General features: G+C 42.2%; 1 protein-coding gene across 3 annotated transcripts; it reads left to right on the top strand.

Annotated features, from left to right (window-relative positions):
- Nucleotides 1-279: 279 nt before the first annotated feature.
- LOC108677302 (histone lysine acetyltransferase CREBBP) lies at nt 280-11,898 on the top strand. 3 transcript variants are annotated; one of them, XM_018165526.2, is made up of 6 exons: nt 281-943; nt 1,151-1,545; nt 6,738-6,852; nt 7,595-8,482; nt 8,725-8,964; nt 9,223-11,898. In XM_018165526.2, exons 2-6 carry the CDS (start codon nt 1,154-1,156, stop codon nt 10,270-10,272), a joined length of 2,685 nt encoding a protein of 894 aa, XP_018021015.1. In that variant the 5' UTR covers nt 281-943; nt 1,151-1,153; the 3' UTR covers nt 10,273-11,898. The 3 variants fall into 3 exon arrangements, with proteins under 3 accessions (XP_018021023.1, XP_018021015.1, XP_018021008.1); XM_018165534.2 differs by having other exon boundaries at nt 280-1,545; nt 8,785-8,964; XM_018165519.2 differs by having other exon boundaries at nt 281-1,545.
- The last annotated feature ends 247 nt before the right edge of the window (nt 11,899-12,145 follow it).

A 12,145-nucleotide genomic window follows, 5' to 3' on the forward strand; every position in this document is an offset into this window, starting at 1 on the left:
CCCCGTGTTATAGATGGGGTTGGGAATTACATTTTTTATATTCAAAGAAATTGTTCACGCTGTGTACAAAGATATTGCTTCACTAGCTACATGGTAACAGAGTTATTTTTCATACGCAATGTTCATCCATGAAGTGTATTTTTTTCAATAGAGTAGAAGCGAATGAATGGTATGAACATTGAACAGCCCTCCCAACATCGATGCAGTTAAAAGGACAGCTTCTACCAGTCACGAATCACGAAATTGAATTTTAGTGCAAATCCACTGAAATATGGTAGCTAGAAGAGAGATATATTCCTTGGAGTTTCGTTTATTTTTGACCAAAAGCAATTTTTTTTCTTTAATTTCTTACATAAAGACCAAAGTTGGAGGGTTGGTTCCGCGTGAATTTGAGGCTTTCTCTACTGTACCTTACGAAGGCGCTATTCATGAAAAGACTGCAATAACCTCACCAGGCTATGGCGACTTTAGTGTACCCTTTGTTAATATCGCTGGCAACTTTAAAGTAGGTACTATATACCTCGCCACTCCCGACGAGTCTCACGAACTTCCATTTTATTATATGATCGAGCAATAAAAAAATGTAGTGACTTTTTTTCTCAAAAGTCTGAACATAAGCCAACCCTGCACAAGTGTTACATTTAATTTTTAGCTTCTTGGTGTTTCAAAATTTAGTATATTCTAGCGGGTTTTTCGAAAGTGGCAACTTATGTGGCATTGACGGTAGTCACTTTAGAATGAAATATTGCAAAACCTATGTAACATAACATAAATTAATGGACTATCATACTTTTCTAGATGATTACCATGAAAAATGAAAATATGAGCATACATTAATTCCAAAATTTATTTAATTACATCATCAGTGGCTTGTGCATAAAAATGGTTTCAACAGCATTTCAATTAGGCTACCCCTTCTTGTGTAGAGGACTTGATATTAGATGTAAATAATTTATGCAATATGCTTTTTAAACATATTTGTAATTGTGCAAATGTGAATTGTGCTTATCAAATCATTTGAACATACATACTATATCGATTGTAAAAAGCTTGTTGGGATTTTCAACATTCCACTTCTTGGGCATGAAAAGTGAAATGAACAGTTATGGTATACCTGCAAATTAACGCTACCCCACACTACCCAACACAGGACATGGGCCTCATCAACAACCCTGGTGTTGGGCCCAACAACCTGGGTATGGGTGCTGGGCCTGGGGGACGACAAGTCATGCAGATAGGCCCTCTAGACTCAGGGACTTCTGGTGGTCCTGTACAAATCCAAGGAAGTCTCACAGAGTATAACATGACCAACGATGCTGGTGGCATGGCGCCCGTGATGGTAGGAGGTGGTGGCCCTATGTACTCTACCAGCACAGCAGTGCCCAACAGACCCGCTGGAGTGCAGGGGATATCTGCAGCCTCCAGTGCTTCTCAGCTCAAGGCAGCCACAGACACTGATACAAACAGTTCCATCTTGCAGGAGCAGATGGCGCTGATCCTGCATGCGCAAAAGTGCCATCATTCTGCTCCTCATGCTGGCAAGAGGTAAAAATATTGTTTTTAGTTTATAAAATTATCCAATAGTGAGTAAATAGTTAATGCTTTTGATCTCAGTACCTTCCTTAATGAGAAGAAATCTGCCCAAAGGTCACCCACCAACAGGGATGTGGGCATTTCAGGGCAGGAGAAAAGATGAATGGTGTCGTGCGTGTTGGATAAGCAGAGTGGGCAAAGTCGAGAAGGGTGTGAGGCAGGGTCTATTTTGTTTAGATATGAGAGAAGTAGCAGTGATTTGTTTGTGCAAAGTTGGGCAAGGTTCCTGCGTGCAGGTCTAGGTAGGTTGATTTCAGATGGGTGGATCTGTGGTGCGGGGATGTTTAGAATTTTATTGTGAGGAAGGGTTGCAGGATAGTTTTCTGTGATTGTAGTGTGAATTGTTTTGAGATTTTGTTTGATTGTGTCTTGTGTGGCATGTGCAGGTGGAGTATCTATGTTGGTGATGAAACCTGAGTTGTGGAAAATGGTTTGTTTCATGAGATTGTGTGGGTGCAGCTGAAGGGTGAGGGTATGTAGTGGGTGGGTTGGGTTTTGTGCTTTCTGTCTGAGTTGTGAGGCATGAAGTTTGAGGTGTTGTGTTAGGGGTAGGAGTTTGGTTTCATGGTGAAGGTGATGGATGTTGGTGTCTGAGGTACAGCCTGTGGCTATCCTGAATGCTGCATTCTGGATTGTTTGGAGTTTGTTCATGTGCATGAGTGATATAATTGGTGACCAGGATGAGTTTGCGTATTCTAGGATTCGATGCGTGATCGTTTAGAATGTGGTTGTGAGTAGTTCTTTTTGTTTCCCCATCATGTGGCTGTAAGTGATTTGATTATTTTGATGGTATTATTGGCTTTGTTGTGAGTATTACTAATGTGTGTGCTGAAGGTGAGCTTTGGGTCAAAGGAAAGTCCTAGTATTTTAGGGTTGTGTACTGTTGGAATGAGTGTATTATTGATATTGAAGTTGAGATGTGTGCTATATTCGGCTGGATCAGGTGTGAAAAGAGTGGCAGTGCTTTTTGTTGCATTGAGTTGTAGTTGGTTTTATGTGGTCCATGTGTATATGGTTTGTAGGTATGGAAGAAGGGTTTGTGCAGCAGTGTTGTAGTCTTTGTGGGAGGATAAGATTGTTTTGTCATCTTCATATGTAATTATTTTAATATTGGGTGGAGGTGAGGGTATTGCTGAAACATATATGTTGAACAGTGTGGGTATGCCTGTTTTGAATATTTTCTGTTTTGAATTGGTATTATTGAATTGTGTGAAGCCTTTCTGCTTTTGATGTAGTTTGCTATGTATATAAGTGTAGTGTGCTTTATTGCAGTTGTGGAAGGATTGTAGATGAGTGTGTGCAGGTTAACCATATCAAATGCTTTGCTCATGTCTAATGCTCTGGCTATTGCTCAAAGTGGAGGGCGTTTTTGATTGAAACCTGTGGCAATGTGTTCTGTGATATGTTGGAGTGCTGTGATCATAGAATGGTGTTGCTTGAAGCCATGTTGGTGTTCAATGTTAGGGAGATGAGGTGTGATTGTGTCAAGGATAATTTTTTCCAGTGTTTTGGCTATTGGACTGAGAAGTGAAATTGGTCTATAGGAGGACCCTATGTTATTGTCTGTGCCAGGTTTAGGAATTGGAATTATCTTGGCTAACTTCCAGGTATGGGTTATTGTATTGGAATTTATTGTGATATTATATATTTGAGTGAGGTATGTAATTGCTGTATGGCCTAGGTGTTTGAGATGGAGTATGTTTATATGGTCTGGTCCAGTTGATTTGTTGTTTTTACTGTTTTTTATGGCGAGTGTGGTCATGGCTGTTGTTATATTTATTGGGTTGCCCTTTAATGATTTAATTCTCCTATCTGTTATCCTGTTATTGTGCAAGCTTTGGTGCGGTTTGGTGTTTATGAACTGTTTGTTGAATTGTGTTGCCTTCTCTTTGTCAGTGTATGCTGTTGTGGTTATGAATTGTATAGTTTTGCTAAGTTCTTGGTGTGGTGTTTTATTTGAGAGTGATGAGATTGTCTTCCTGAGAATGTGTGAGTTTTGTTTGTTATTCCAGTTTTGATTGATGTGCTCTTTCCATAGGTTGCATTTATTTCAAGGTCTATATATCTCTGTTGAGTTGTTGGATAGATGGGTCGTGTCTGTTTTGTTTCCTGATATGGTTGCATTGTTTTTTTTTTTTTTGTCTCTGAAGTCTTGGGGTAGAGGTATCCATTTTGTTTTTATTTTTTTCTTTGGGTATGTGATGTTTGTCTGCTTGTAGGATGAGTCCAGTGAGTATTTTTTTGGCAATGTGAATGTTGGTGGGTGCTGGAGTGTCTTGGAGTGCATGGTCTATTTCCTGCGAGTAAGCTGTCCAGTCTGCTTTGTGGTAATTGGTGAAAGATCTGTTATAGGTTGTTATGCGGAATTTAGTTTTGGTGCAAAATTGTAATATGATAGGAACGTGATCAGAACTGTGAGCTGTGATAGTTGATCATGTTATTTTGTTTGAGATGACGTTGGAGGCTGTAGATATGTCTGGTGCTGTGGGTTGCTGTTCTATTGTAGTGGGTCTGCGTGTGGGTGTTTTCATTGAGTATGATGTGGTTGGAGTTTTGTATGAGCGAGTTAATAAGGTTGCCTCTATGGTCTGAGTTGGGAGAGTACCAGGATGGGTGATGAGCATTGATGTCTCTTGCAATAATGGTACAAGGCTTGTTGAGGAGGTATGTGAAACAGTCAGAGATGTATTGGTCTAGCTTATGATGGTACAGCAGGCATGCATCTCTGGGAGGGATGTATATGTTAGCTATGTGTACGAATTTGTTTTTGGAGAGATGTATTTTGACTAGTTGGGTTTCAGTGGTTTCTTGGTTGATGTGTTGAGGAATTGCAATTGTAGTGAAAACTATGTTATTGTGAATGTAGATGATGAGTCCACCTCCTGTCTTGTGTGCCCTATCTTGATGAATAGCAGTGTTAATCGGGTAGAGTGGGTGTGCGAGTTGTCGGTTTAAGTTTGGATTCTTGGATTGTGATGATGTCTATGTCGTATTGTTTTGTGGTCAGTTTGAGGTATTTATTTTGCTTGTTAGTCCATTAATATTTATCTGCATTTTTTGATGTCTGAGGGTGTTTTTACAACACTTCTCTTTAACTTCACTTCTTGTTTGTCTGTCTGCTACAAATCTTGTAATCGAAATTTAATACACTTCTACTTATCCCATCGATCTGAAATTTTGCACACTTGTGTAAAGTTGGAGACAATACATGAATCAAATGACAAAATAAATAATATTATGAATAATTTTTTTAATATTAAAAAAACTGAAAAAATAGTTTTGTCAGCTACAAATCTTATAATTATTGGTATTTGACACACTTTTTCCTGTCCAATTGATATGAAATTTCGCACACTTATGTGAAGTTGGGGGCAATGCATGAATCAATTGACAGAAGTAATAATTTCATATAATAAAAAATTGAAGAATTAATTTTTTTAATATTCGAAAATAAAATTATAAATTCATTTTACACCTGTAACATTGGAAACACTGGATTCTTTAGAAGTTTTGTCTTTAAAACGAAATTTTTAAACGTATATATTATTCTGGGTCTGATTGGGGGTGAGGGGGGTTGTGTGAGATTGTTAGGTGGAGTGGGTAGCAGGGGCAAAGGAAGTTGGGGAGCCGTGACTGGGTTTGGAATGAATTGCAATGCTGGCGGCTGTGATGTGTTTGGCCTGGGAAGGATTGGCAGAGTGCGTTGGTGACAGGTCCAGGAATTTGTGTATTGATGGATGTTTGGCCTGGGAAGGATTGGCAGAGTGTGTTGGTGACAGGTCCAGGAATATGTGTGATGGAGCTGTATTTTGTGCAGTTTTTATGGATCCAATGTGGGGCGAGACTATTATACAGAAAAGAGTATTGGCGTTTTGTGATTTGTCTATTGCTTATGTCACACATCCAAGTCAGACCCGGGTTCTCCTCGACATCCCCTGCTAGTAGCAACAGAGATGCCTACCTCACGTGGGGAGCCGCAGGCCGGCAGCACCAAAAAACATAGGCTTCGGGTCCCCCTTTTGGAGGACGGGGAAAAGTTGGCTGTCGATTTGGGTCCCAATCCGGGCCGCGCTCCAACCACAGGCAGGCCGGCAGCATTTGGAGCAATATAATTAAATATAAAACAATCTGCAGTCTCACCAGCTCCGACAGTGGCCTCACCCCCATCCCACTCAAGAAAAACCACCTCAAACACCATCTCTTCACGCCAACAACAGTCCTACATATTAATAAACCACTATGCAAGCATCAGTCATCTGCCCAAGCACAAAGCAGACTGACAAATGGCGCAAGTGGATGCCTGGCACAATAGCTCTAAGTATTGCAGAGTCTTGGTTGAATTTACCCAACCATCCTGGCAAGCTGCCTGGTAGCATGGTTCACGGTTGTGTTGTTTATCTCAAGTTATGTGATGACCTAGCATGAATATATGAGTCTCCCTTTATTAATATGATGAGTCTAACATGGCCATATGATGCCCCTCTGTTGACTGTTGACACGTTGAGACTAACAGCCATATGACGCTCCCTCTGGTGACATAATAAGACTAACAGCCACATTATGGTCTCTTTGTTGACAGGCTGCGACTAACATGGCCATATGACACTCCCTCTGTTGAGAGGATGAGACTAACATGGCCATATGATGCTCCCTCTGGTGACATAATGAGACTAACAGCCTCATGACGCTCTCTTTGTTGACAGGATGCAACTAACCTGGCCATATGACGATCCCTCTGTTGAGAGGATGAGACTACCATGGCCATATGATGCTACCTCTGTTGAGAGGGTGAGACTAATATGGCCATATGACGCTCCCTCTGTTGACATGATGAGTCTAACATGGCCATATGATGCTNAGATGTGTATAAGAGACAGCCCTCTGTCTGCATGACGAGACTAATATGTGCACATGACACTCCCTCTGTTGACACGATGAGACTAACATGGCCATATGACGCTCCCTCTGTTGAGAGGATGAAACTAACATGACCATATGACTCTCCCTCTGTTGACATGATGTGACTAACATGACCATATGACGCTCCCTCTGTTGACACGACGAGACTAATATGGCCATATGACTAATATGACCATATGAAATGTTTGCATGGCATATTTAGAATAACCTATTGTTTGTTGCAGCGAGCAAGTCATTCCCCCGAGCCCAGAGCCCCTCACTATGCAGGACCCAAGGATGCAGAATATTCTCAACTTACCCGGAAATGTTGGGAACAACTTTGATCCTGCAAGCTCTAGGGTGAGTCACGCTACTTGTTTTTGTTTGATATTTATTGTAAGTCTGGCTAAATGGCAACATTTATGTTACTTTATTTCCAGCTGAGATAATTTTTGAAAATTATTTATATTATTTTGCTTCAGATATCATGGCTAATGCTTAAAATACAGCATAAAATTTACCCTAAATGAAACTATTCCTAATATTCTCACACCCAAATATTGACAATACCCAGTTATTCATGCAACCTAAAGTTATTAATGCATCTAAAAACCTAACCTCTGGCCATTTTAGCATTTAAATACTGAACCTCTGGCTAATTATTCATCTAAATACCTAACCTTTGATGTGGACTTAGATATGTGACAGGTGCATCTGCACTAAGTCATCTTCATAATTTGGTAACTAACATCTCAGTCAAGTTATCAACTTTAATATTGATGGAATCTGTTTAAATTATTCATGTGGCTGAAATGTTTATTTTTTCTGTTGTTAATGAAATGTTAAATGTTTTTTAGTTTCTGTTGTTGAAAGTTTTTTAGTGAATTGCAATTTAGTCTGCTGGCTGAACCTCTATGGATTATGCATCTTGTTAGCGAAAGTATAAAAAATATATATCAAACTTCTTACTTTTTAAATAGTCTCTTGGCGGGATCGTGCAATGAGATGAGACGAGCCTAAGCAGCACTCATTGCTATCATTGCAGTATGATGGAAGTTTGTGTTCAAGAGAGCATTGCGGTAATATTATTCTCATGTTTCAGACGTCAAATCTAACCCACTGCCAAACCATGAAGGACGTCTTGTCCCACATGAGGAAAGACCAAGCAGGCAATACTTGGTTTGTCCCACTCTGCGCTTCCTCTCGGCAGATCGTTTCTCACTGGTATAATTGTGCACGTCATGAATGTCCGGTTTGTGAGCCTCTCCACAATATGGCTGCCAATGCTTCTGCTGCTGCTCTTGGTATGCCTGGCCATCAACAGCAACAACAAAAAATGCAGCCTGGCTTGCAACGTCCTCAGCAGTCACAGCAGCAAGCCTCTCAGTTACAAGGAGGGGTGCAGCCCAACGTGACTGTTTCTGTGAGTGTCTGTTCGATGCAGAACAGCAACAGTACAGCAATTAACAGCAGTATAAACAGTAGTCAGCAATCCATTATATCTCTGCCTGGAGGTTCGAACATCAACACCCAAGCACCAATGGCCAATTGTGTGATGACAGGCGGCGGTAACATGCCTAATGCAGCCGCGGCTGCTGCAGCAGCTGCGGCTAAGAGAGCTGGACTCAAGAGAAGCTTTGATGGCGAGCCCATCAACTCCAGCAACCAGCCAGACATGCTTGATCCTGATGGACTGCTCATGACTCTGACGTCCGCCCAGCAGGGAGTTGGTGTTGCTGGACGACCTGGTCCTCCCATGCAGCAGCGATCAGACGTTCCTTCCCAGCAGATGCAGGTGGGGTGCAACCCGTCAGGCTCTACCATGATCTCTTCAGGGTCTCGTGCTCTTGGGCCGCAGCTCATCCACTCACTGAGACCTGACCGCTGCCAAACTCGGCCAGCAGGCCATCAACCCAACCTTATGTCACCAAATGCTACACCCAACATCGTTGTGGGGGCTCCGAAACTGCCCAATGTTTCTTCCTCAATGGTGAGCAGCAGTCAGTGTTGAAAATTGAGCGAGAAGTGTCATGCATGAATGAATTTATTTGTTACACATCAGTTGAATTATTAAAATATTTGTTGTTTCTGTTATATATTGGCAGTTTGAACAATGCTATCCAGTTTTGAGGAGTAAATTTTAAGGCTCAGTGGCAAAAGTACTATGGAAAAATTTTTCTGTTAGACTGCCTATTTGCAAAAAAAGTTACAGATTTTGATTTGTGGTTACAGGGAGCAATGACTACGAGCATGGCGGAGTCTTGTTTGAATTTACCCAACCATCCTGGCCAGCTCCCTGGCAGCATAGTGGTGAAGGCACGCCAGTCAGAAAGCACCAAGGAGTGGCACCACAGCATCACTAACGAATTGCGTAACCACTTCGTGCAGAAACTGTTTGCATCATTAATTATAACTAATGCCAATTACGCCAGGAAAGTTGAGAGCGACATGTTCAATGCTGCTAGCTCAAGGGTGAGCCATCCTACTTGTTTTAGTTTGATATTGGTTGAGTTGCTTTTTCTGTTGACGTTCATGTTGCTTCATTTTTCGGCTGATTTTATTTTAGAAACTTGATTGTATTGTCCTCTGATTTTCTAGCTCAGGCTTTAGGATGCATAAAATTTACCCAAGTAGAAACTTCTATAAATTCTAGAAACTTCCACATACATGCAAATGTTTATTCACACCACTCTGTTAACCAAAAAGTAACAAACTTCATTATTTCCACAGCACGAATACTACCATCTTCTGGCTGAGAATATCTCCAAAATCCAAAAGGAACTCGAAGAGAAGCGCATGCAGTGCTGCCAGTTTCCTCGAGAAGGCCAACCTGCCGTTGATGGAACCGCTGCTCCTCCGCCTCAGTCCATGATCGGTCCTGTGAATGCTGTCGCGGTGGGCCCACACCCAGGAGGGCCCTTACCTGCGTCCTCGGGCCTCAGCTCATTGGGCCACCCCGCGATATCACAGCAGCCACAACAACAGTGTGTCAGACCCATGGGTTCTGTCATAGTGAAGCCCATGAATGCTGTAGGTGCTACCGGTTCTGGTGGTCTCATTCGTGGTGCGGCGCCGCCCATAATGGTGTCAAGCAGCCCTTTGCAGCAGCAGCAAGCGTACAACAGCTCATCCATCACCGAAACATCACCAGCCAATCTGCCCTCATCACTACAGTGTAATACAAACCTTTCCCTGAATGTAGCATCTTCAGTTCACTCGTCCCCCGTTAATATTCCGCCGTGTTTGTTAATTGCTTCTTCTTGCAAGTCCAGCTTCCCTGGAGGCGTAAGCACCATGGCTCCCTCAGTGAGCAACTCCATCAGACCGCAGCTAGTGCCCCCACCTTACACTTCAACCGCCATGATTGCCGTCTCCAACATACCTTTTTCTGCTCCTCTAAAAGTTGCGTGCAGTGGAGGCGACATCTCGAACACTTCGCTGTCACACATTTCTCAAGCTCCTAATACAGTCGCTTCGTCCAGCCCTGCTGTTACCTACAGCAGCAACTTGTGCCTCCAGTCTTCCTTGCTATGTACTACTACAATGACAAGCTCTTCTTCTGTCCTTGCAGCCACTAGTGGATCAGCTACTCTTCTTGATGACAAAACTGAAGGCATGAACTTCATCAAGCAAGAACCTATGGATATGGACGTCAAGAAGGAGCCTTCGTCACTTGAGGGCGCTGATGTCAAAGTAAAGATGGAGATCAAGACCGAAGTTAAAGATGAACCATCTTCATCTGAGAGCGACTTCAATTCAAAGAATGTTTATGGTCTCTGATGCTCCATACATCTAATGCAATTGTGCGCTGGTTCACGAAATAAGCGATTGTAACTTAACATCACAACATGCTTTTGGGGTAACCCGTAATCCTAGCAGCTCAAAAGGATCCGTGCCTAGCAGCTCGAAATAATATCTTGGGTTACAGATTACTGAGCTTGGTTTCCAGAAATGTACAGTTTGTTTTTATCATTCGAATGAAAGAAGTTTTAGGTACAGCTACACATCCATCGTGCATATTGTGCAGCGCTCTGTTGCGCCCGTGCAACTGTTCTGTTCGATCCTGGGGTACTTGATTTTGGGCTGATTTGATGTCTGACGGTTTGCCTGTGAGCTGATTTGATGCCGGGCGGTTTAACCGTAGGCTGGTTTGATGCCAGGCGGTTGAATGTGGGCTTATTTAATGCCAGGCGCTTTGATCGTGGGCTAGGCGTTCCGATTTGGTGCATGGAAGCTGGCGGCTTTCCGTTGTGGTAAATTGATGCTGTCAGTAATTGTTTTAGATTTCATGTCAACTTGTATTGCATTTTACTCATACTTCTAAATTTGAATAACTGGGATTTTTCCTGCTTCAGAAATTAATATTGAATAGTAGATGATGAAAATATTGGCTTGTAGTTTAGGATAATAATTGTGTATGCATATTAAGAACTTAAAGTTTTACGTTACCTGCAAATTCAGTGAGGCTGTGATTTCTCAGTTAAGGACGTAAATTTGCCAGAGTTATGCAGATCTCTTCTGACGAGTTAAATGTAATGCTCTTACGCACGGTTTAGTGCTAATACAAATTAAACGTAAACATGAAGTTGAGGGTAAATCCCACTCCGCCACTCTTTTATCTATTTAGCTAGCTATTAATAGATATTCGATTTTATATATGTTAGTTTAGTTAAATGAAGTACTTAGTGCATTTGTTGTACATTTTCCCCCAGATGAAGGCCTTGGTGAATTGTTGTATGTTTCCCCCCTCAGAGGGGGGGGGGAGGCTTTTGATGTGTGTCTGATCTTGTTAAAAGCCCTAAGGGATTTCACTTTCCTGTGGACATTAATCCTGAGCACGGAGCTCGCGGTGCTTGACCTCACGGAGCTCGCGGTGCCTGACCTCACGGAGCTCGCGGTGCTTGACCTCACGGAGCTCGCCGTGCCTGACCTCACGGAGCTCGCGGTGCTTGACATCAGGTCTCAGTTGTGGGGTTAAGTTATTGTGTAGGTAGGATTCCCTACATTTCCCTTCTGTCTCCCCCGTGCGGGCGGCCGACGTCTCGTGTAAGCGACCTCTTGTCAAGTGTGTTCGTTTCTGCTGCTCTTCACCTGTCCCTCCTTGTCTCTTCATCTCTTTTAGATGCTAATGATGCTTCTTTCGAGTCAGCTTCAGCGGGCTGTACATCTAAGATCTCCTGCCCATTGTAGGTGATGATTAATTTGAAACTTAAAATAATTGAGACCTGCCGACCTGTTGGCGATGTTATCTTTTTTACCTCCGGTGTGAAATATCTTGTTAGCTGAAGCGCTAGCAAATCATTCTACTACTACTACTTATTGTAAGTTTTTGTATCTTACGTGCCCAAGCAGAGCTGGCCAGCGCTACTTTGAAATGTAGCGCCGCTACCGCTACCGCAACATGCTCTAAATGTAGCGGGCGCTACCGATACCGCTACAGTAAAATGTAGCGCCGCTACATTAGCCGCTACAATGGCCAAAATTGTTGGAAATCTCTGAATATTTATTGTTCTGCTATTGGGATTTACTCATAAACATTTAATTATAATAAAACATTTTCAAAACATATTAATGCAACTTTATTGCAATTAACCTAACCGAACTAGTACGGGTTAGATACAGTAAAAATAGATACAGTAAATACAGTAAATAG

The sequence above is a fragment of the Hyalella azteca genome, unplaced genomic scaffold (genome assembly GCF_000764305.2).
Source record: "Hyalella azteca isolate HAZT.00-mixed unplaced genomic scaffold, Hazt_2.0.2 contig2128, whole genome shotgun sequence".
In the NCBI taxonomy this organism is placed as follows: domain Eukaryota; kingdom Metazoa; phylum Arthropoda; class Malacostraca; order Amphipoda; family Hyalellidae; genus Hyalella; species Hyalella azteca.